At 40.5% G+C, this 23,435-nt stretch overlaps 2 protein-coding genes across 4 annotated transcripts in view; both read right to left on the reverse strand.

The window, feature by feature from the left end:
- PHKA2 (phosphorylase kinase regulatory subunit alpha 2) overlaps positions 1-16,239 on the reverse strand; it is a 75,248-nt gene extending 59,009 nt beyond the window's left edge. The window contains exons 1-2 of one of the 3 annotated variants that reach the window (XM_006217695.4): positions 16,164-16,239; positions 15,539-15,765 (exon numbers count right to left, since the gene is read on the reverse strand). In XM_006217695.4, the coding sequence (XP_006217757.1) occupies positions 15,539-15,616 (78 nt within the window). In that variant the 5' untranslated portion in view covers positions 15,617-15,765; positions 16,164-16,239. Of the gene's footprint in view, positions 1-15,538; positions 15,964-16,163 lie in introns of those variants that run through there. The other 2 variants (XM_072955725.1, XM_072955726.1) reach the window with 2 other exon arrangements.
- A 1,577-nt stretch (positions 16,240-17,816) lies between these two features.
- The window catches only part of ADGRG2 (adhesion G protein-coupled receptor G2), a 113,701-nt gene continuing 108,082 nt past the window's right edge, over positions 17,817-23,435 (reverse strand). Inside the window, exons 26-27 of the mRNA XM_072956393.1 lie at positions 22,472-22,624; positions 17,817-19,573 (exon numbers count right to left, since the gene is read on the reverse strand). Coding sequence (XP_072812494.1) covers positions 19,389-19,573; positions 22,472-22,624 — 338 coding nt within the window. The 3' untranslated portion in view covers positions 17,817-19,388. The remainder of the gene's footprint in view (positions 19,574-22,471; positions 22,625-23,435) is intronic.

The raw sequence follows: 23,435 nt of genomic DNA on the forward strand, positions 1-23,435 counted from the left end.
TTGAGAAGTACCTCAAATATTAATAAATATCAGACAAAGGAGACTTCATAGCAAAGAAAATGACCACAGATACAGAGGGATATTATATAATAGTGAAAAGGGTCAGTTCACCATGAAGACATAATAATCCTAAAATACGTATGTACCTCACAAGAGGCAAAGGGATAACACAACATTGTAAAATGACTATTAATAAAAAAATGTAGAAAAAAATAAACAAAAGCTAAAAAAAAAAAAAAGGTAAAGGGATAGACACATAGTGGCTAGAACAGAATAGAGACCAGAAATAGATCCATGCAAATATGACAAACTGACTTTTGACAAAGGCCTAAAGACAAAGGGAGAGAGGACAGCCTTTTTAATAGATGGTATTGGAACAATTGGACATCCATATGTAAGAAAATGAATCTCAATCTAAATCCCACACCTTATATAAAAGTTAACTCAAAATGGATCACAGATCTAAATGTAAAATGTAAACCTATAAAACTTTTATAAGAAAACAGAGAATAAAAATCTTCATGACTTAGAGTTAGGCAGAATTAGCCATGATACCAAAAGCACCATCCATAGAAGAAAAACTGATAAACTAGACTTCATTAAAATTAAAAACTTCCGCTCTGTGAAAGAAACTGTTGAGATAAAAAGACAAGCTACAGACTGGGAGAAACTATTTGCAAGTCACATATTCAAGAAAGGAATTGTATCCAGAATATAGAAAGAACTCTCAAAACTCAACAGTAAGAAAACAAATAACCTAATTTAAAAAAAATTGGTTTAAAAAAAAAAAAGCTTGAACAGACACTTCACCAAAGAGAATATATGGATGGCGAATAAGCACATAAAAACAAGGTCACCATCATTAGCTATTAAGGAAATGCAAATTAAAACCACTGTGAGATACTACTACGTACCTATTGCAATGGCTAAAAAGTACTGCCAGTACTAAGTGTTGACAGGGACACAGAGCCACTTGAAATCTCATACATTGCTGGTGGGATTGCAAAATAGTGCTACCACTCTAGACAACAAGTTTGGCAATTTCTAATGAAGTTGAAATGTATGCTTACCCTACAACCCAGTAAACCTGTTCCTACATATTTACCCTAGAGAAATGCAGACCTCTACATGCATGTTTAAAGCAGTTCGATTTGTAACTGCCAGAAACTGAAAGTAACTCAAATTTCCTTCAATGGGTGAATGGATAAACACAATGTGATATGTCCATATAGTGAATACTACTCAGCAATGAAAAAAGAACAAACTACTGATAACGCACAACTTAGACAAATCTCACAGGCATTATACTAAGTGAAAGAAGCTACTCTTAAAGGTTACATATCATTTGATTCCACTTACATGACATCCTTGAAAAGACAAAACTGTAATGATAGAGAACTGATCAATGGTTTTCAGAGATTAGGGGTAAGTGGAGTGTATGACTATAAAGGGGTAGCAGGAAGGAAATTTTTTAGTTGAAGGAACTGCTTTGTATCTTGATTATGGTGGTGGTTACATGACTTTATACATGTTTTAAAATTCATATAACTGGACAGTATTTCTTTAGGAAATTCCGAAGAAGCAAGTCAGGTATGCACAGCATGAATCTTGGGAATGATTCAAACAGGAGGCAAATCCTCATTTTTGCTTTATAAGTAAAAAAGTAGGTAAAACAGGGGAACTCCTTCAAGCATAGGAAATGGCTTATTGCTAGACTCAGAGATGAGATGAGTGAAACAGAGAATAGTAACCTCACAGGACAGAGGTGAAGTTTAAGGAGGCAGAAGTTAAGGCAGTGAATTTCAGTGGGGGTAATGGTATAGTGGTGGAGGGTAACCAAAGAAGATAGTGTACATGGCTCCCTAGGGTGGTGGGTGTGTAGTTTTAAAAACATATATTCAACATTAAAATTATCTACCTGAAAAATAAAAATAATAAAAGCTAAAGTCTTCGTTATACAAGCTCAAGAAACAACACTTATACAATCTTCTAGGCTGGTGGCAATACAAAGACGATTCTCAGAGCAGGCAGGGGATGGGGTGGATTAACAAGAGAAGAGAGCAGAGACGTTGAAAAGGTGACATCCACTGCTCCTTAGAGGGCGTGTGCCTGTGAGGAGAGAGGCAGGTAAGAGCTGCAAAGTGGATGCTCACGCCGAACAGCATGCTTACAGACTTGGACAACAGGTTGAAATAAAACTAGACAGAATTCAACAAGAATTTATTTATCGGGCTTATGTGTTTAATAAATGTCTACTGAACTAATTTCATTAGCAATCACTCCCACACATCTGAGCTGACTCAGCTCCCTTCACACATCCACTCTCACCCCCAGGGCCCCAACAAAATCTTTAAACAGAACCTCTTCTCTCTTTTCCAGGTCACCCCTCCCTCTCCCCTATCCCAGCAGCTACCCTATGACCCATCCACATCTTGCCCTAACACTTAGTTATAAAAAATTTCAGCTATACAACACTGACTGCAAGTTTTAACAGTGACCTACCAACAGCACCGAAAAGCCAAGGGTATGTTAATGGAAGAAGAGTTTTCAGAACAAGGGAAATAAGAGTCTCACTAAGCTACCAGCCTCGCAGAGCACACCTGGCATATTGTCACTGCCAAACACCATGTTTGAAAAAGGCCATTCATCAACAGGAGCATACCCAGAGGGTCATCAGGGTTATGAAGAGGCCGAAAATCATGTCTCATGAGGGAAGAATACAATGTTTAGAGAAGGCTTAAGGGAGCAAGTTAGCCCCTTCAAAGAGCTGAAAGGTTGTCCTCTGAAAGAGGGATTCAATTTTTTCAGCTACTAAACTCAAGTCAGATTTCTACTCAGTATAAGAGCTTGCTAACATTTAGAATTTTCCAAGTAGAATGGATAGGGTTGTAGGCAGTGCAGGCTCGGTCCCTAGTATTATTTGGGCAGAAGGACCCTGAAGGTCATTCCACAAGGGAGGTAAAGTATATAATGTAGTGTTTAAGGCCACAGATTCTACATTGTGTAAGATACACCTGGGTCCAAATCTCTGCTCTGCCACTCACTATCTATGTGATCTTGGGCAAATTACTTAACTTCTCTGGGCCTCAATTTCCTTTTGTATAAAAAGGAAAGTTCACAGCAGACTGGAGAGCATGGGTTGGGTCCCCTGGGCCCTTCACTTCATCCCTGCTCTAATGGAAACACTGTTGCCTCTGCCTGTCCAGCACCTGTTCCTCCCTTTTCTGGTTATGGCCTATAATTTCCCCTGATCTGACCCAGGGTAGTTCCTGGAGTGGGAGGCTGACCCCATCACTGCCTGCCCCCTGGCCATGGCCCCAGCTGCAGGGAAGGACATGTGACCCAGCCTATTCAATCTAGGCACAGTTCAAGGATGAGCACATGACCCAAGCTGGACCAAGTGAGAGTCATTCTCAGTCAGAACTTCCTCTGAGGCCACTACGGAAAACGCCTTCTTTCTGCAGAGGGCACCACTCTAAAAGAATATAACCTGAAGCTGCCAAGGGGCCACCTCTGCCATCATGTGGGATGAGCCTGCCAGAGAATAAAGCCCACTCTGAGTCAAACAGGGCCAAGCACTGCAAAGAAATACACTTAATCATTTGCACTCCCGAATCCAGCCATGCCTGAATCTAGACCAATCCATTGAGCTTTTCAGTTATTTAGGGAATAAATTCTCCTTCATACTTAAAGGCCATTTGGGGTGGGTTTGTGTCACTTACATCTGAAAGAATCCTGACAAATACAACCACGAATGCTTATTAAATGGCCACAGTGAACTAGATACCATAAAAACATTTGATGCTATTAAAGAAATCTAAGATCAAGGCAATATTAAGGCAAAGTACATAAGCTTTAATAGTAGCACCAAACTACTTAATTGAACATTTTGCAGTTCAGTTTTTAGCTTGAGAGCACAGAGATGAATGCTGTCATCTACCCACCAAAAATGGCACAGAGAGGATAGATTCCTTGTTCCCCTACCTCCTTCCCAAAAGAAAATTGGAATAGCTCCTTACTGATCTCCCTGCCTCTAGTACTGGTTCCTTCTGTTAGCAGATAGATTCCCAAATTAGAAAGCCCACCAAAAGTGTAGGTCCTTGCCTGCAGGTTGAGAAGGAATTCTCAGCAGGGGCAGAAAGACAAAGTGAAAGACTGCTCTTATTGCTCAAAGAGAAGAGAGAAGGGAAAGGGAAAGTGCTCGCGCGGGGAGTCACCAGCCAGGTAGCCAGCTGGGACAGCTCCCACCCTGAATGTGTCGCAGTGTCTTTTATTGAAAGGCTCTGTCATCATTATCTTTATTCCGGCTGTGCCAATCACCTTCTATGACCGACTCTTTCCTCCCATGGAGCTCAGTCCTAAAACAGAAACTTCAACGGGAAAGAGAACAATAAAGAGATACTAGGGTATTTCCTTGCGATTGATGCAGCAGTTGTGGAATATAAAAAGTCTGGCTGTAGGGCTATGTCCTTAGAACCAAGGTGCCAGCTGCGGGATAAGAGAAAACATCCAGTTTTTCAATAGCCTGGCATTTCCTTCACCTTGTTGGTAACCAGCCAGGGTTAGCAAGCCTATCTAATCACCTCTCTCAATTCCAATCCAACCTCCACAAAGGGAGGTCACAGAAAGACCTACACTCTCAAGACTTCGCTGCGCTGCTCTGAATTCTCCAACCCTACAAGATAGAATCAAAGTCCCTGGGATAGCCATACAAGGCTCATCATGTGCTGCCTCCTCCTCTCACATCCAGCACAATCACACATCGCTCCCTCCTTAGCCCCCCAGAAAGCCTGAATTAATGTTTCCTGCACACACTCTGCTCTTGGCACTTCTGGGCCTGTGCACATACTCTTTTCTCTGCCTGGGATGCCCTCCAGCAAACGCCTCTCCCTCACAGGCTCCCTCCTCCATGAAGCCTTCCCAGAGTTCCCTATCCTATGCTCCATGGGACAGACGTCAGAGGTCTCTGGCTAACCCCTACCCTGGATCCTCTTTCCTTTGGATTAAGAATCATTAAGTACACATCACTGCCTTGCTCATTTCCAAGGGAGGAAAGGACTATTCAGTTATTCAAATGAAACACCCAGAAGAGACTAGGATAAATGTTGAAAATACATGATTACTCACCCCCACTTCACCCCCCAGTGCTGGTAAAGCAAAAAACAGAATGTGAGATTTCTATTACAAAAACTCCAGAAACTGGTTAAATTTATTTGTTGTATGGGAGTTTTATTTTAGCAACTGCTGCTTCAAATGTTAAAGGGGGTGGGGAAGGGCAATGTCTTGGACTTGAGATGTTTTTTAAAGTGGGAATTACACTAGCATTTGTTTTAAAATGACTGTATCTATAACTGAGACTACTGGTTATGTGAGTAACCTTTCTTTTTGCATTAGTTTAAAAGATAAGCTTTGCATAATTTGATATGTAAACCTCAGGCTTTCAGAGAATAATGTTGAAAACTTAAGTGCTAACATGCAGTGGCCTCATACTTTACCTAAGGAAATTATGGGTGTGCAATTCTTACTTTCAAATGATGAATATCTTTTTCTAAATTGCTGCTCATTAGACTTCCCTCTCTGGGTTTACAGATAATGCACAAGCTGCAAGCTGTCCTGAGCCCACCCAATTGCATCATCTCATATGACTGAATGATGGCTTACAGGCAAACAAAATGGGTTGGAAGCCAGGCATTGCAGGCATCCACTTCATCCTAGCTTGGTTCTAGCTTCCTTCCAGATCCCAATGCTAATCTTAAAACTTACAAAACTCACAGAAACCTTAGCTACATTCTGAGCCCCTTAGCTACAATCAAATGTGCAAATGACTTTACCACCCTCTTAGGAGATTTTAATTCTTTGCCTCTTGTGCCAATTCCTGCGGTAAGGTGGGGGATTACTGAGGGGTTAGTCTTTAGCCTGGTGTTGTGGAAACTTACAGAACACATTCAAACTCAATAGGGTTGTCAGAATTCTCCTGGTCACACTTAAAGTTTGAGCTATCAAGGGATTACTGGGTGACACACTAGCAACCTTTCACCTGAACAGGAAAATTGCAAATATCGCTATTCGATATTTTCAATGATAAGACTGACTCTTATTCCACTAGGTTCAGGTTCAGAGCACAGCGGCATGACACCTGTCACTCCGCCTCTGGGCTCTCCAGGGAGTCTGTTAGGAGTTCCACAGATGGGCTTGGGGAGGCAGGGAGCTGGAGGTCCATGAGACTCCTGGAACTTTTGTGTGAGCATTTTTCTCAGGAAAGAATAGGATATTCAGCTGTCATCAAATTTTCAAATAGGTCTGTAACCTGTTTGCTTAAGAACTCCATTTCTCTAAATGTATTTTATGAACATTAATTATGTTCTCCCTGCCTATTGTGAGGCAGATGTGATATTTATTTCATTCTATTAGTGAATGCAATTTTATTTGGTATTCACAGCAATCTGGTGTGTCTAAAGTATTTATCTCCCCTCTTTTGGCCTCTTTCCAATAAGACTGAGTGCTTATCATGGGGCTGTCAGCTCACTAGAAGGATGACCTAGAAAAAGATCCCCTCAACTCCCCTGGCTGGAATTCTTTATGTAAAATGAGACTAGGTGATCTGACTAGATGATTTTTGGATCCCTGCAAAACCTGAAACAATTCTAAATCTCTCCCTTGTATGGGTTTACAGTCCTTTATTTGTAAATGGAAGAGTCAAGGACTTTTTTTCATTGAATTACTCAAATGTTTTTATCTGCACTAAAATATGTAAAGGCTATCCTGAAAAGAGCACAGCAAAAGCCCTCCTCCAGGCTGTACTCAAAACGATCTGAAGTGGAAGGTGACAGAAGGCAGGGCCCTGGATTACACTAGGAAGGAGAAAATGCTATCTAGCAACTGTTTTCTTTCTCGGGTCAACACACAGACCAGACAACCAACTGTCAGTTAGTCTCTGTCTGATTACGGGGTAAGAATATCATTTCTGCTCTTTTTGGACTCAGGGCTGCCCAGAATGCTTGTGCATGCCCTGGATTACAACTGTTCTCATTCCCAGCCTGGCTGTTAAATAAATTCTTTACAGAGTAAACTGGACTAGGGACAAAGGACAGACCGGTCGCAGGAACTCTGGACTCTCTCCCTCTCTTTTTTTTAAAAAAAATCTAGACCCCGAGGCTGGCAGCCGGAGCAGAGCCATCGCAAGGTCCCTGGAGGCGGGGGCATCTGGCTTCATGTAGCACCGACAGTATTTATGTGCATGTCCCCACCACGGGCCGCCCAGACCCTGGCCCATCTCTTCTTATGGAAATATAATTAGGTCCTAAGAACCCACCAAACGATGGGTGTGTGGTGCAAGCCTGATGAATAATAATAACAATAGCAGTGGTCATTTATTAACTGCACATACTACAGTACACAGACTATGTGGTAAGCATTTTATTTCATTCATTTATTCATTCAATCAACAACGGTTTTTAAAATCTCTACAACTGCCAAGTACTAAGTGCCACGGATAAAATGGTAATCAAAAAGAAATCCTTGGTCCTACACAGCAGACTTTATAGTCTAGTGGGAATTCATTCATTTCAAATCACACAAATAGATGTAAAATTCCAACTTAGTTAAGTGCAGCAAAGGGGATGTGTGTCCTGCTATGAGGGCATCAAGGAGGGAGGCGAGGGAGGTCTTCTTCCTTGGTGGAGCCTAAGGGAGAGCAGTGTAGTCTGGTGCTTGATGTAAGGTTGCTTACTGCTGGGGAGGAGGGGCCAAGAGTGGAAGCAGAGAATGAATCAGGAGGCAAGAGGGACAGTCCAGGCATGAGATGATGGTGGCCTGGACTAGGGTGGTAGCAGTGGACATGGTGAGAAGTGGGTGGAGCTGAGATAGATTTTGATAATCTAATTGATTAGTACATTCTCTCACTTTTTGGTGGGGCATGAGGGAACAGAAGGAATCCAAGCTGACTCCTAGGCTACTCCTAGACTATGTTTACTAATATGGCCTTAATTTTTATAATATAATAAAAATCTCAAACATATAGGAAAGCAGAGAGAACAACATAACCAATACCCTCACTCAGATTCAACAAATGAAAGCATCCCACCATAACGGTACCAGATTCCTTCCTTTTTAAAAAAGAAATAAAATGTTACAGATAAAGTTAAAGCCTTTTTCCTTTTAATTTATTAATGTGGTAAATTATATTAATAGATTTTCTTAAAGTAAATTTCCTTGTATTACTGGGATAAACTTTACTTGATCATGATGTATTTTTTATACATTGCTAGATTCATGTCATTAGTATTTTATTTTGTATTTTTGCATCAATATTCATAAGTGAATTTTCCCCATAACTATTTCTCATTATGTCTTATTTGACGATGGTATCTTAGGATATAAAAGGAGTTGAGAGTTATCCCTCTTTATCTTTTATCTGAAACAGTTTATTTAAGATAGGGGTCATCTGTTAATTCCTTGCCCCTCTCTCACTCCATTGTACTCACCAGGTGAAACCCCAGCTCTGGTTGACTTAGACTCTGCCTACTGCTTGGGGTGCCACCTGTACAGCCAGAAAAAAAAACATGCAGCCATACTGACTGAACTTGCTTGAAATTAATGACCTGTCCAACAATCATACTAGAAATCCCTGGGCCATCCATTCCTTTCTTCTAGACAATAATTTCAAACCTTCTCTCCTCTCTTCAAACCTCTGATAACTCATCCCCAGCTTCACTCCTGGCTAATGACAGTGCCTTGTGTTTCACTGAGAAAGTAGAAACAATCAAGAGAGAACGTTGTGCCCTTGTACTCTGCCTTCACTCTTGTTTTGATGGATAAACAATCTTTGTTCCAGTAATTCCCACTCTCACTCTAGAATTATGTTTTTCCCTGTCTACTAGATCATTTCCACCAGGTATATAATTTCTCACATAAACCCCTTTCAGCCTCACATCTCCACCCAACCACTGCTCTCCTTTACAGCAGACTCTTCAAAAGAATTGTTTAAACTCAAAATCTTTAGCTTGTGTTCCTCCATTATCTCTTGAGCTCACTTCAACCAATTTTTGCCTCTAACATTCACATAAGCTGCTTGACAAGATCACCAATGACTTCTACCAACCTAATGGTCAACTCTCAGTCTTGTTGCTACTTGACTTTGACCCATTATCAGCCTTTCATTCATCTGGTACTCCTTGAATTACTTTCCTTACACTCAATCCACCAGTAAAACTTGTCTCCATCTTCAAAATTTCCCTCAAATTCCACCATTTCTGTCTGTCTCTATTGGAACCAACCTTGTCTGAGCCATCATGCTCCAATTGTAGAAGCTTCCTAACTGGTCATTCTGCTTTGCATTTTGACCCCTTATAGTCAATATTCTATGCAGCCGGTGGAGTGATTCTTTCCAAACCTCATTCAGATGATGCCATTCCTCTGCTCAAAGCCCTCTCAGGGTTTCCCTTTCTACTCAGAATAAAAGCCAAATTCCTTAGCCTTCAAAGATGAATGAATAAATAAACCTCTAAATGTTTCTTGGTCCTAAACTCATCTTGAACTAGGATTTTTTTTTTGACTAATTCAATCTCTTTAATGGTTACAGTTTAATTAGGATGTAATTTTTTCTTGAGTTTACATTGGTAACACTTATCTAGAAAACTGTCATTTATGTTTTCAAATTTACTGCCAAATAGCCAAGACGTGGAAGCAATCTAAATGCCTACAGACAGATGATTGAATAAAAAAGATACACACACACACACACACACACACACACACACACACACACAGGAATACTACTCAGCCGTGAAAAATAAAATAACATTTGCAGCAACATGGATGAATCTGGAGATAGTGATCATATATCACTTATACATGGAATCTAAAAGAAATCAGACAAATGAACTTATTTACAAAACAGAAACAGATTCACAGACAGAAAACAAAATTGTGGTTACCAGGAGGGAAGAGGAGGTGATGGAGGGATAAATTGGGAGTTTGGGATTTGCAGATACTAACTACCATATGTAAAATGGATAAACAGCAAGGTTCTACTGTATGGCACAGGGAACTATATTCAATACCTTGCAATAGCCTATAATGAAAAAGAATATTAAAAGGAATATATATATGTATAAGTGAATTACTATGCTGTACACCAGAAGTTAACACAACATTGTAAACCACTGTATTTATACTTCAATAAAAAAAATTTACTGCCAAAATTATTCATAGTATTTTCCCATTTTCTCCTAATACTGTTTATTTGTCCCTTTTCCCATCCCACCATCAACCCTGACAAAAGTTTGCCTTTTTATTAGCCTTTTCAAAACAATTAGCTTTTGGTTTTGTCAATCTTTATTATCTATTTTATATTACATTAATTGTTCGTCCTGTCTTTACTATTTCCTTTCATCTATTTTCTTGGGTACACTGTTGTCTTTTTCTCAATTTGAGGTCATTAATTTTTAAATCTTCCTTCTTTTCTAATTATACATTTCATGATACAAATTTCTCTTCAAATCTCACTTTAGCTATATCCCATAAAATGGTATTTGGAATGCTTTTGTTTTCATTCAGTTCTAAATATTTCATAATTTCCATTATAATTTCTTCTTAGATATATGACATTTTATATATATATATATATATATATATACACACGACACATATATCTGTGATCTATTTAGATATGTTTAGAAGTGGGCTTAGTAAGATTTCAAACATTTTTGGGGGGGGGAGGCTTTAGCAGTTATTTGTTATTGCTCTCTAATTTTCTTGCATTTTGCCCAAAAAATGTGGTGTGCATAAAGTTGATTCTTTAGTATTTTTTGAGATTTCCCTTATACCTTAATTTGTCATCGATTTCTGAAAAATATACTTTGCAAGGTTAAAACGAATAAGTATTTTCTGTTGGTGGTGCACAAGATTCTAATGTATATATACTTGATCAAGTTTGTTTCTTATGGAAGTGCTCACATTTTCTATGTCCTACTTATTTGTCTATTTGATACATCAGTATCTCAGAGAAGGGAATTTTAAACTTCCACTCTGATTATGGATTTGTTAACAATTAAGTCAAGTTTTGCTTTATGTATTTTAAAGTTGTTAGTATTAGTGTTAGTATTCTATGGGTTTAGAATTGCTTTAGTTTTTGGTGAATTACTCTTTCATCATGTGGTGATAACATTTTTTATTCTTTTTTTTACATTTTTTATTCTTAATAATAGAATTTTTAAAATTTCAGAATCTTCTGTTTGATGTAAGTATAATTACACCAACTTCTTTTTGGTTAGCATTTTCCTAGTATATCTTATCCCACTAAATTACATTCAAACTTTCAGTATCTTCTGTTTTAGATTTGTCTCTTATACACATATATCTTTAAAATTTAAAAAAAAAAAAAACAGGTTTAACTCCAGTCTCCTCCCATTCTTCTGCCATGTTATTATTTTCCAGTATTCAATTATATCTTCTTTTAACCTTCCCCCAAACTAGTCTTTATTATTACTACTATTTGTTCCATATTGCATGTTTTAGTTATCCCATTCTCCTCCTTTTAAATTTACTTACTGTCCTGGTCTCTTAATTATCTGCTTTTTATACCAAATAACTTGCAGTTACAGTGAACACTGCCTTGCTCATTATTTTTCTTTCTGATTCATATTCTCTTATCACCACTTTGAACGTAACACTTTTTTGAAGGAACCTTATAACAGCTGATATTGAACAAATGTACAAACTTATTATTTCTTATCTAGGCCAAAATAAATCTAGGAATTTCTTTTTTTATTTTTTAAGTCAACACATATTTGAAGATACTCCCTAGAGTATATATTTATACTCTCCATATATTCAAAACCAATCCTGCAAAAAGGATCCTTTTGTAAATATAGCCCTTCCCTTCTTTGCCTTAAAGATTCAAATAATATTTAGCAGTAAGTACATTTGGCAAATGACTAATGGAAAAAATTCTCTTTCACAGACACAGGAAAAGGAATTAGTTGACATGCTAGTTGATATGAACATACCATTACCTCTAACAAATGATTATGAGTTTGATATATTTAACGCTAAATGATTGCCAATAAGTGAAATCAATGTAAGTTGATCTCAGTTTAAAGAGCTCAACATCAGTAATCATCAGAGAAATGCCAATCAAAATCACAATGAGATATCACCTCATACCTGTCAGAATGGCTATCATCAAAAAGAACACAAATAACAAATATTGGCAAGGATGTGGAAAAAAGGGAATCCTGATATACTGCTGATGGGAATGTAAATTGGTGCAGCCACTATGAAAAACAGTATGGACCTCAAAAAACTAAAAACAGAATTACTGTATAATCCAGAACTTCCACTCCTGGGTATATATCTGAAGAAAACAAAAACAGTAATTAGAAAAGATATGTACATCCCAATGTTCATAGCAGCATTATTTACAATATCCAAAGTATGGAAGCAACCTAAGTGTCCATCAACAGATGAATGGATAAAGAAGATGTGATACACACACACAAACACACACACACACACACAATGGACCACTACTCAGCCATAAAAAAGAATGAAATTCTGCTATTTGCAACAACATGGGTGGATTTACAGAATATTATGTTTAGTGAAATAAGCCAGAGAAAGACAAATATTGTATGTTATCACTTATACGTGGAATCTAAAAAATGCAAATAAATGAATATAACAAAACAGAAACAGACACACAAAAAGAGAACAAGTTAATAATTACTAGTGGGGAGAGGGGAGGGGGAGAGGCAAGACAGGAGGAGGGGATTAAGAGGTAAAAGTACTATGTATAAAATAAATAAGCTACAATGATATATTGTATAGCACTGGGAAATATAGCCCTTATTTTGTAATAACTTTAAGTGGAATATAATCTATAAAAATACTGAATCACCAAGTTATCACAATTGAAAATAACATAATATTGTAAATCAACTATACTTCAATTAAAAAAAGCAAATCAGAAACAGAGGTCAACGTTTGTATCAGCTGACATTGAAAAATGCCTCATAAGCATCTGCGCATATCTACAGGAGCTGGGAGATAGAACAAACTTTAGAAACCACTCAATTTTTTTATTGTGGTAAAATACACACAGCACAAAATTGCTCATTCATTTTTACAGAGTATAGAGGTGACCTGCCTAGGATCACTCAGAAGACAACGAGGTGCTAAATGGATTAGAGCACTACACCTGTGAAGACTAGTTGTTGGAGTGGGGTGGGGGCCGGGTGGGGGAAGGTGGGAAGGAATGCGACTCTGCACGTGCAGACTCATGGATTTCCCAGCAGAACCGTACTTGGAGTGTTCTGGTTAACCAGAAGAGCTTGACTATTAAGTCAGGAAGAGAAAAACAGGGCAAACATGAGGGTGTATCACCAACTACTCCCAAAATAAATACAACTAAAGGCGCAGACAACTTTTTTTTAATCATTAAAATGTTGGAGAGGAAAGTCCAATGCTGCAGATTTGCTTTAATGGGAAGACAGTTCTTTTGCTCCTGGGGGAAGGTAAGCTTGGATCAATAGCTGGGTCACTAAAATGGCACAGAGCCTGCAGAAAGTATTTTATCAACAAGGACATAAGGGTACTTTTCATGTGCTGAGAGCACTGCTTGATGCAAAAGGAACAAAACTGATGAGGTCTCTGTGCTTAAGAATCTCACCGCATCAATGGGAAGACATAATTATGTTCAAAGACCAGAGAGCAATTAGTAGCTGTAACAGGGCCTTCAGGAAAGGGAGCATCATGGGCCAGGGTGGTGAGGCGAGGACTTGTGGCCTGGGTATGTGTGGCCTCTATCAAAGTCATAACACCACAACAGCGCTCACTATTTACTAATTGCCTACTGAGGGCCAGGTAACATACCGGGCACTCATCTTTTCTTCACAATACCTTGAGGGAGGCAGGTGTTATTATCCCCATTTTATAGATAAGGGCATGGACTCAGAGAGGTTGGGTAAAACTCACCCAAACTGTTCAAGGCAGAGCTTCAAACCTGGGTGTGACACAAGAACCAAGCTTGATCAGTTCTCCTTAAAGCTCCTTCCACCACAGTAGTGAAGGGAAAGGATTTCAACTTGAATTTTAAAACACTTTGTGAAAGTAATTATATTCCAAAGAGGAAGGGAAAAAAATCACCAGATCACCCCCATTTGCCTGCCTTCTCCTCCTTCAGTTCTCAACTTGAACGTCATCTCTTCCAGGACTCCTCCCTGCTCCCCAAACTGGGCTAAGCACCCACAAATAAGGACCACAGTCCTCACGTGCAATTTCAAAAGCTAGTATACTCTGAAAATTTAAAGTGTTTTCATAAGTTTGTAGCAAGCTTGTTTGGTGGCAAAAGGTGACCTGAACTGTTGTGAAACTATATTCAGTCTTTAATTTTCCTACTCAGTGTGAATATTCATATTCTGATGTGGAAAATAATCATGTGTTTGATTAAGGGGTGCTGCCAGACTCCACTGCAGTTACTAGAGAATATATATGTATACTACCTCCCTAAAATCCAAACATTTCTGACTTGCAAACCACATCTGGCCCCAAGAACTTCAGACAAGGGACTCTGGACCTATTTCCTACGTATACATCTCACTGCACTGCAAGCGTTTATTCTCTGTAAGCCCAGCAACAGAGTGCCTTGCATATAATAGATACACAATAAATATTTCCTGGATGAAGAAACAAGGCTAAGAAACTGACTAAAGGGAAAACGGTCACTGGCTTGGGAGTGACCATGGCTCCCATCTTGAAGGCCAGGCATCTAATCGTAGAATGCCCCTTCCTTCCTTCTCTGACATGGAGGTCCTATAAATAGTTGCTGTTGATTAAGGGCAAGCAACATAGCTGTTGTCTTCACTAGGAATAAAAATAGTCCAGTGGTCTTACATGATGGGCCCACATAAAACCTTAGCCGGTAATAAAAAACAGGAGCCAGACAACATGGGCAGCTTCACAGATTCCCTTCAACTTGGGAGCAAAACCTACGTTTGGGTCTGACCCTACTATCCGCAGTAACTTTTTTGGCCCTCAGTTTTCTCATCTGTAAAATAGCAACCAGAGTAAGCCCTAAAGCCCTAGAAGGTAGTCTCTAACAAGAGTGGGACAGCAGCAGTCGCCCCACACCCGGAGTGAGATGCAGACCTCGGGAGCTTCTTCACTCCTGTCTGCCGTCCTCCCAGTCCAGAGTTCACCATCCTCATTAAGTGTGCTCTGTTCAACCTACACACACCTCCTCGATCCAAAAGAAGCAGAGTCAGTGCAAAAAGATGCATTTTGTACCCAGCGCACCCACGGGGCTCTTTATATCTTCGATCCCAAACAGTGGTCAAAGAATTCTGTAAAGCGTAGCCGCACAGCCCTTCGGTCCTCTGACTCGTAAAGTGGACGGGGTGGTAATGGAGGTGGGGAGTAAACAACGGCCAGTAAGGACTAGATTTAAAGAGGAAACCTCTTAACCGCAGTCTCAGAACACAAGAGGGGGCTGGGTAGTAGAATAAATGCCTTGAGAGGGCACTTAGGGGTCCCTCCTTACCTGGTAACACAGGATGGTTTGCTGCACCAGCCGTGCGTATCCATCCAAGCGGACCCCGGAGTTGCTCCTGCTCCTCATCTCCGCTATGCTCCCGGGCAGTGGCGTTCGACTTGCTGCGTGGAGGTGCGGCCACCTAGCGGGTCTGGTTCCCAAGCACTCAGAGCCTCGGGCAGTTCTCAGGAGAGAGCCCGGTGGTAAGAGGTAGGGACTTCTTTAAATGACAGAATCTAAGTATGAATGGAAAACGAGCCAACTAGTTTCTTACGGCTGAAAGGCGCGGGGGCGGATACAGGGGCTGGCGCTATGGCGGCCCCGCCTTGACCAGGCCCGCCGCGCTACCGACGCTCGTGCGTCCCGGGCGGCCCCGCGGGAGAAGCGCGGAACTTGGTTCCGGGTGTGGAGCGACTATGCCCTCGTCGAGCCTTTTTTGTCTTCGGGCAGTCAGCCAACCCTATCTAACCCGCCTGCCGCAGCCCACTCGCAGCCCCGCCCCCGGCCACGCCTCCGCCGCGGAACGGAACCCTCCGAGTGGCGGCCCCCTGGGGAAGGAAAACGAGGTTGCCCGCAAGAGCAGCGGAGAACCTAGCTCCGGGCAGGAATCAGTTTGTCTTTCTGAGCCTCCTACCTCTGCGCCGCCCCCCGACCTTAGCCGGGGCTATTGAAACAGGCCCTTCCGTCGCGGGCACCTGGACGCCCTGGACCCGCCCCCCTGGACCCGCCCCCGGCGCAAAGCGGAACCCGCGGAGCCGGGGCCGTGGAGCAAGGTTCGGGGGACGGTTGCACTAGGGGCCCAAAACGCCCCTAAACACGCTCGGTCGCTAGAGGTCCCGCCCCGCCCCGCCCTGAGATGAGCTCACAACCCCATCCCCGGCCCAGCCCTCTAGCTCCGCTGCCGCCCCCGCCCCCGCGGAGCAGAACGCTCCCAGTTGGGGAGATGAAGGACCGTCTCCCGGCAGCGGACAAGGCTGCCTTCCCCAGCGACCGACCCCCAGGATGGGCTGCTAACCTCTCCAGAGGTGGGAGAAATAGGCTCGCCCATCGCAATCGCCTGGGCGCCCCTCCGCGGGCCAGAATCGTAGCTTTGCCCCTGGTCGCGTCTCTGCCGTCGTGCGGAAGCAGAGTAGTGTGGCCCAGGGGGAAAGGGAAAGTGGCCGACTGGACAGGGTAGTGCCCCCCAGCTGTCCCCTGCGCCTGCGGCCTCGCCCCTAGCCACCTGGGAGAAGCTCAGTGGGCCTGACCTGCAGTCCATCTCCAGGCCTACATCTTGAAACTTGGCATTAGTTTCTCGTGGCTGATAATTACCTACAACTTTTACAATTTTCTGCTCAGTATTAATTTTCCACCAAAATCTGGTCCCATGTGAATTCCAGTGGACTGCTCGCCTAATATAATGGTTTCCACAAGCCTTTTGCTAGTCTCCATGCATTTACTGTATGCTTGACCCAGTAAGCTTTTTCCTCCACCTCCTTGCCTATCTGAAGCCTGTCTTTAAGGGCCAGCCCAAATTTTCCCTATTAGCCCTCCCCATACTCTGAATTTCCATGACAGTTTCTTTAGTAAGAATTTAGATCTTGGAGTCACTTCCAACTGAGTTCAAATTCCAGTTCTGTCATTTACAAGTGGTGTGAGATTTGGCATGCTGTTCTAGCTGTTTGAAATTCAATGTTCTCATTTGTAAAATGGGGGTAGTAATAGCACCTACCTCCTAGGGTGGCTATGCTCAAGAGGATAAATATAAATCACTTACCACCAAGCTTGGCTCATGAAAAAGTAGTTCATAAATCATAGCTGTTTTCATCATCATTTGACAATAATGTATTGCCTCATATTGTTACTGTTTTCATGTGTGTCATGTTTTTCTAACTAGATTATAAATTACTCATTGAAACAGTCTTTGGTATCTCCTCCTGTGCCTGGTACAGTGTTGAACATATAGTTGTAGCTCAGTACTGAATGAATGAATGAAAGAAAATGAGTCCTGCTCAGCTGGGTCCCCTATGTATGGTCCTTAACCAAGTTCATTTTAGAAATTCCATAACGTAAATCTGTGTCACTCAACCAAATCCATCATCTCACATGCTTTTTGCTTTCTTGCTATTGGCTCTTAAATAATACAACAATCCATGTGATGTGCCCTGACCATGCAGAATTTGCTATGGCCTGGCTGCCTGCCAAAGGAGGTTACTGTTCAGTTTGTCTTCATCAGGCCGGTCCAATTGCTTCCATGCTCCACCGCCAGGGAAAGAAATCACAGACGTTTTCTTTGTGTGAAAGTTCTCAAACTTAAAGGACTTAACTGCAAATTTATTTTGGCGATTTTAACATTTTTGTTGATTCTAACATATAAATACAAGGCAATTAAATAAATTGGAGAAGAAATATTGCAAAGACAAATCAGCACTCACAGAAGTGTATTACGTTATTATTATGGTTAGTCTGGGATACAACATTCACTTGAAATATATGCAAGGGAACCTTGGTGAAAGACCTAACTAAAGGGTTTTGAAATGTTCCTAATAAGGACACACTTGAGACACTGCTCAAGCAGCTGTAGGTGGGAAGCAAGATAGACCCACTATGACTAGGAGCAATCAGGGTTTGACATGTATGGAAACAACAGCATTGCAGGATAGTTCACTGTTCCCAATAGCTGCTCCCCCTTGTCACTATACATTCTTCAAGACAATTATTTTAAAAAATAATTATAGCTCTGGCTGGCCAGAGTGTACCAATCATAATAATCAACAAAGTACCATGCAGTTGCCTTTTAAAGAACAGCAATATGATTTTTTTTGCCTTATGTACATCTCTTTTAAAAAGTAATATGACTCTAACTCCCCTTTTCTGAAAGGCTCTGGGGATTTCGGAAGTGGCAGTGTATGTATCTCCTCTACACTCACAATTTTCCTGCCATATGGTCAAGATTACAGTTCCATCCCTCTCTGTGACCAAGGCATTAAGCTAAACATCTTGGTGCAGATTCCATAAATTGATGATTAGGGATGATGACAGGAGACAGGTAACTGTATTAGATGCTGTGTACAGTTGTACAGGTTGTACCCTGAACAAGGGTACACCCAAACGGGTGAATGGGGCTAAAATATGGCCCCCACTCTGCCTGCCAAATCATGAGCCCATTGGGCTGTGTCTGCCCACCTTTTTCTAACTCACTCCAAGGCACTGTATGAGCTAATTGTGGCACTGTCTGCTTACATTTTTCCAGTCTGGCTGGCGTCATTTCTAGATTTCCGAGAAGTTCCTGTATTTCATATCCCATACAGTCTCCAAAAGGAGCTTTAGAATTCACTGAACCAGCAAAGATTTTCTGAATTATCACATTAGACACAACAACACAACCACGATTCTACAAAGAAAGAAATTTACACAGTAGAAAATAAATACCAAAAATGTGGAAATAAGATTTTTGACATGTGGGGTCACTAGAATTTAGCTTATTTACAACAAAGGCATGCACAGCGAAACTCACCAGCAGGCTGAAGTCAACAGTGGCTTTATATGATGTTATCAAAGATAACTTAGCCTCTGTAAATGGGGCTGGAAATGAACTACTTTGATTTTTTTAAAATGAGTCTTATTCATAGTGTGTTGTTTAAAATCAATCTTCTTTTAAAATGAAGGATAAGAAACCAAATCACAAAAGTCTAAGAACCATGGTATAATGTTTTGGTTTCCTCTTCCAATAGTAACCATTGCCCTCAATTAGCTTATGTTCCGTCAGAGGTTGCTGAGTATAAAATTAGTTGATTTTCATACAACTCACATTGTGTAAAAGGTAAAACTGGACATTTTCACACTGTCAAGCAACATGCTTTGATTTTCAGAAAAGGAATCACATTTGCTCAATAAAATGTAAGCTTCCCCGCTTTGAAGTCCTTCTTAGAGCAATACGGCTTTTACCATTGCAGGAATCTTCTTTCTCGTTAAACATGTGCTGTTTTCCAGTGAAATCATGAAGGCACACATCTCCGTTCTGAACACTGAAGGAAACACCATTCTTCTCTGTAGAAGCATTCCCTATATGAGGAAAAACAAAACCAGTGGAAGTATCCACAGAAAGCATTTAAAAAATAAACAAACTTAAACATCACTTTCTTCTTAAGTACACACATGCACATGTCTTTTTTTCTTAAAAAACAAATATATTGTCATATTTACTTTTCATTCCTTTCCTAAGATCACTTAAAATAAGCAAAAAAAAAAATTGGAGAATGATTCAGAAACCAGGTCTCTATGGCAACTTAAAAAAAATTAAATGGTCAAAATATGAAGCCAAGCAGTATATTAGATTTTAAAAGGCCTGTTTCCTAACTCTGGTTGAACATATATTGACTTCAAATAGTAGCATATGTGTAAAATAACCTAAGGTAATATTCTGATCTCCCCCAAAAGTTAACAGAGATCTCTTATACCATTCTTGATTCCCTAAGATTCCTACAAAACAAAAGTTTGTACAGAGAAACCCAGAGTGACAACAGTCCTGGAAAGAAAAAAATTGTCTCTCATAGACTAAACCAGCCCTCTGATTAAATCAGGATACAACTGATTCCCAAGAGGAAACTATCAACTCCAACCTCAGAGTCCAGGCTAGGGAGCAGCTGGGCCTCCTCCAGCCCAAGCAGGCCCTGAACTGTGTGTGTGTGTGAGTGTGTGTTGGGGGGTGGGGTGGACACAGCCGTTGGGACCCTCTAGCTACTTGGCACCATCTTTCTGACCATTACACCATTTGAAGACAACATAGAAAGCTGAATAACAAGTCCATTGCTAGTTCATGCCACAATTATACTAATAATAAGTGCTGAGAACTTTATTATCTCATTTATTATCCGACAGGATGAGCCCTATTATTACCCCTATTTCACAGACGATGAAACTAAGGTTTCAGAAAGTGCTTTGCTCAAGGTTACATGGCTCAGAAGTGGCAGAGTCAACATGTGATGTTTCTTCCAAACTGAGCCTGTGGTCCTGTGTACTGAGTGAGACGGCTGCTGGTAGCCAAGCCCCTAGCACATAACTGAAATATGTAGTGTCACACAAACAGGTGATGGATATGGTTAACACAGCTCCATTTCTGGGCATAGCTCAAGTAGGGCATGCAACTGTCTGAGGCTGCTGTCCTGACTTCGGCATTTTCGTTTGAGGACATTTTGGTGCAGGAACCATTTGACCTGGTATAATAAACACACCATTAAACTTCCAGCTTCTTTTTCTCTCTTCCATCCGAGATCCTGATGTGTGGACTGAGGAGTCAGTGATGTCCATCCAATGTGCAGGTTACCTGATATTAAACATGTGGCCGTTTTGGTGGCTTAAAATATACCCCATCCTCACTGTCAGCCAACAGAAACAGCGGTGTCAAATCAGCCATGTCAAACAGCTGTGCAAAATGTGCTGCTTTCATTGAATCTGAGTCCCCAAAGGACGGCAACATACTGATAGCCTAGGCAAGTGAGGTGTTATCCCTGAGTTCTTTCTAGAATATGGAAAAATCTGGCTTTAAGAGCTTCAAACACTTCTATCCAAAGCAGTAGGCTTTACTGATTTGTTGGGATTCTTAGGATTCTTGATGACTTAGCTCACACCTCTGATTTCTCTACTTGGAACTGGTTTCTCACTCTAACTTATTAAACAGCCTTGATTGTCACTGCTTCTACTCTGTTTGCCTACACTGAGTCATTCCTGATAGAGCCATGTGGCCTAGAGCCCAGCTCTCCCCCTGGATCTACAGTAAAGAGCTAAGGCCGCATGGCAGCTATTTCTCATCTTATGCAGCAATGGTTCTCAATAAACGGGTGGGGATTTTACCCCTCAGGGAACATTTCACAATATTAGAAGACATTTTCAGTTGTCACAGCTTGGGATGAGTGGGTGGGTGCTAGTGGTATCTGGTGGGTGGAGACCAGGGAATGTTGCTAAACCTCCCCAAATGCACAGGACAGTCCCCCACAACAAAGAGTTATCTAGCCCCAAATGTTTACTGTGCCAAGGTTGAGAAGCCTTGATTTAGAGCATTCTATTTTATTTTAAAAGTCTTGCATTTAAAAGTCTCAGAAGGACCTTGCATCTATGAGAGGCTGGAAAACTATTTGTTAGGTATATGAACCTTCTTGAAAGAACAAATTTCTTTGAATTTGTCATGAAAATAACTAATATTCTAAAATGATAAGTAAAGGCAAATTCTCCAGGAAGGAGAAAGTATACCAGCAGAATTTAAGTTTTTATAAAAATGCAAAAGCTATATTAAGAAGCCAAAGAAGACAGAAATAAGTTTTTATGAGTAATGAACAGCCCAGTCTTATGAAAGAAAGAAAACGTAATGGGAGTTTTGGCTAGAAATGTCAGAGTTAATGAGTTAAGGAGGCACAGTGGCAATGATCTGAGACATACATATATATATGGTCACCAGTACTGGTCACAATTCATCTTTCAGTATTTGATATATTCATGAGGATTTAGGCACTGTCACAAGGCAGTGACACTGTGGAAAAGAATGAACAAACACGGCAAGCAAAAAATAGGAAGGTTTAAAAGTGTTGAAGATGTGTATAACTATAGATATACTAAAAATCAATATAGTCTTACCGACTATTTTAGGTACTGCTTGCACAGAAATAGCATAAGACTGAAGTCTTTGGGCAATACTTAAGTCAGGATTTGCAACATTAAAACTTTTAGGTTGTCAATCAATTCCCATCATAAAAAACTAAATCTTAAAAAAAACCTAAATCTTAAAAAAATTGCTCTAAAATGAATAAATTTGGATTAATAAACTTACTCTTTTATAAGGGAACCACATTTTGATCCACTAGTCATGTGTAATTATTCACTTTGCTTAGCAAAAATGCCATTAAAGGATAAAACTACTTTAGTAAAACAAACGTGAGCTTAAGAAATACTATACTGAGACATACGTACCATTCCCGCTCATGAGTCCTGAGCACTCATTGTTCACTAGCAGCGTGGTGGAGTGGGTGGAGTTACTGTTTGACTGTAAGGAATTTGAAGAGCTGGAGACTCCTTGGTTTACAGTTTGCTTCTTTAAACCATTAGTAGCAGTTTTACTCCAGTCTGCAGCAGAGTAAGATAAGCATTACAGAAACACAGGGCAGGAAAGTTGAAGGTCAGGTGCAGGAGACAGATCACAGTGTAACTCGTTCTACAGCTCCTCTCTCACTTCCAGATCGTACAGAGAATCCCGCACTTCACAAGGTAGTGTGATCAAATGTATTTTCATTTAAGACTGTCTACATTTGTCCTTTAAATGACTGCCTAGTTAAAAGTAACCTATATTCTCTTGGAACTAAAGAGGAGGCTAATTTGACTGTATCTATAAATATCCACTGGATTGGGTAATAATTCGGAGCCAAGGACTGTCTTCACAAGAACACAAATCGACCTGCTATGATGACTAATGGCTCTTAAATCCAGGCAAATGATTGAACTCTAGGTACTGCCATTTTCTGATCTTGTGCAACCAGATCTGTGCAATACTGCAGAGTTTTTATACATGGGTAATATTCATGCAAAAGGAATTTCATTTTTCAGAGTACTTCACTTTTCTTATTTTCTTAAAAATGAGCTATTTGGTCTATAATCTAGCAGGGCTTACCTGAAAATAACTTCAAAATAACCAAATGTATGCTAAAGCTTATAAACAAAGACTGGCCCAATAACAAATAAATGACACAACTGATGATCAGGATCTGTGGAGAACAGGTCAAGTCAAGACTTAAAAAGTTATGAAGGTAAATATTAAAAATAACTGGATAAACAGGAGCTCAAAAGGAAATGAATTCTAAAAATTTCACTCTTGCCTCATTCATGAAGCAACTAGGCCATTAATTCTATCGCTCACTAAGTTCCCAGAGATGAGTAATTA

Source organism: Vicugna pacos, chromosome X (assembly GCF_048564905.1).
Source record: "Vicugna pacos chromosome X, VicPac4, whole genome shotgun sequence".
NCBI classification, from domain to species: Eukaryota; Metazoa; Chordata; class Mammalia; order Artiodactyla; family Camelidae; genus Vicugna; species Vicugna pacos.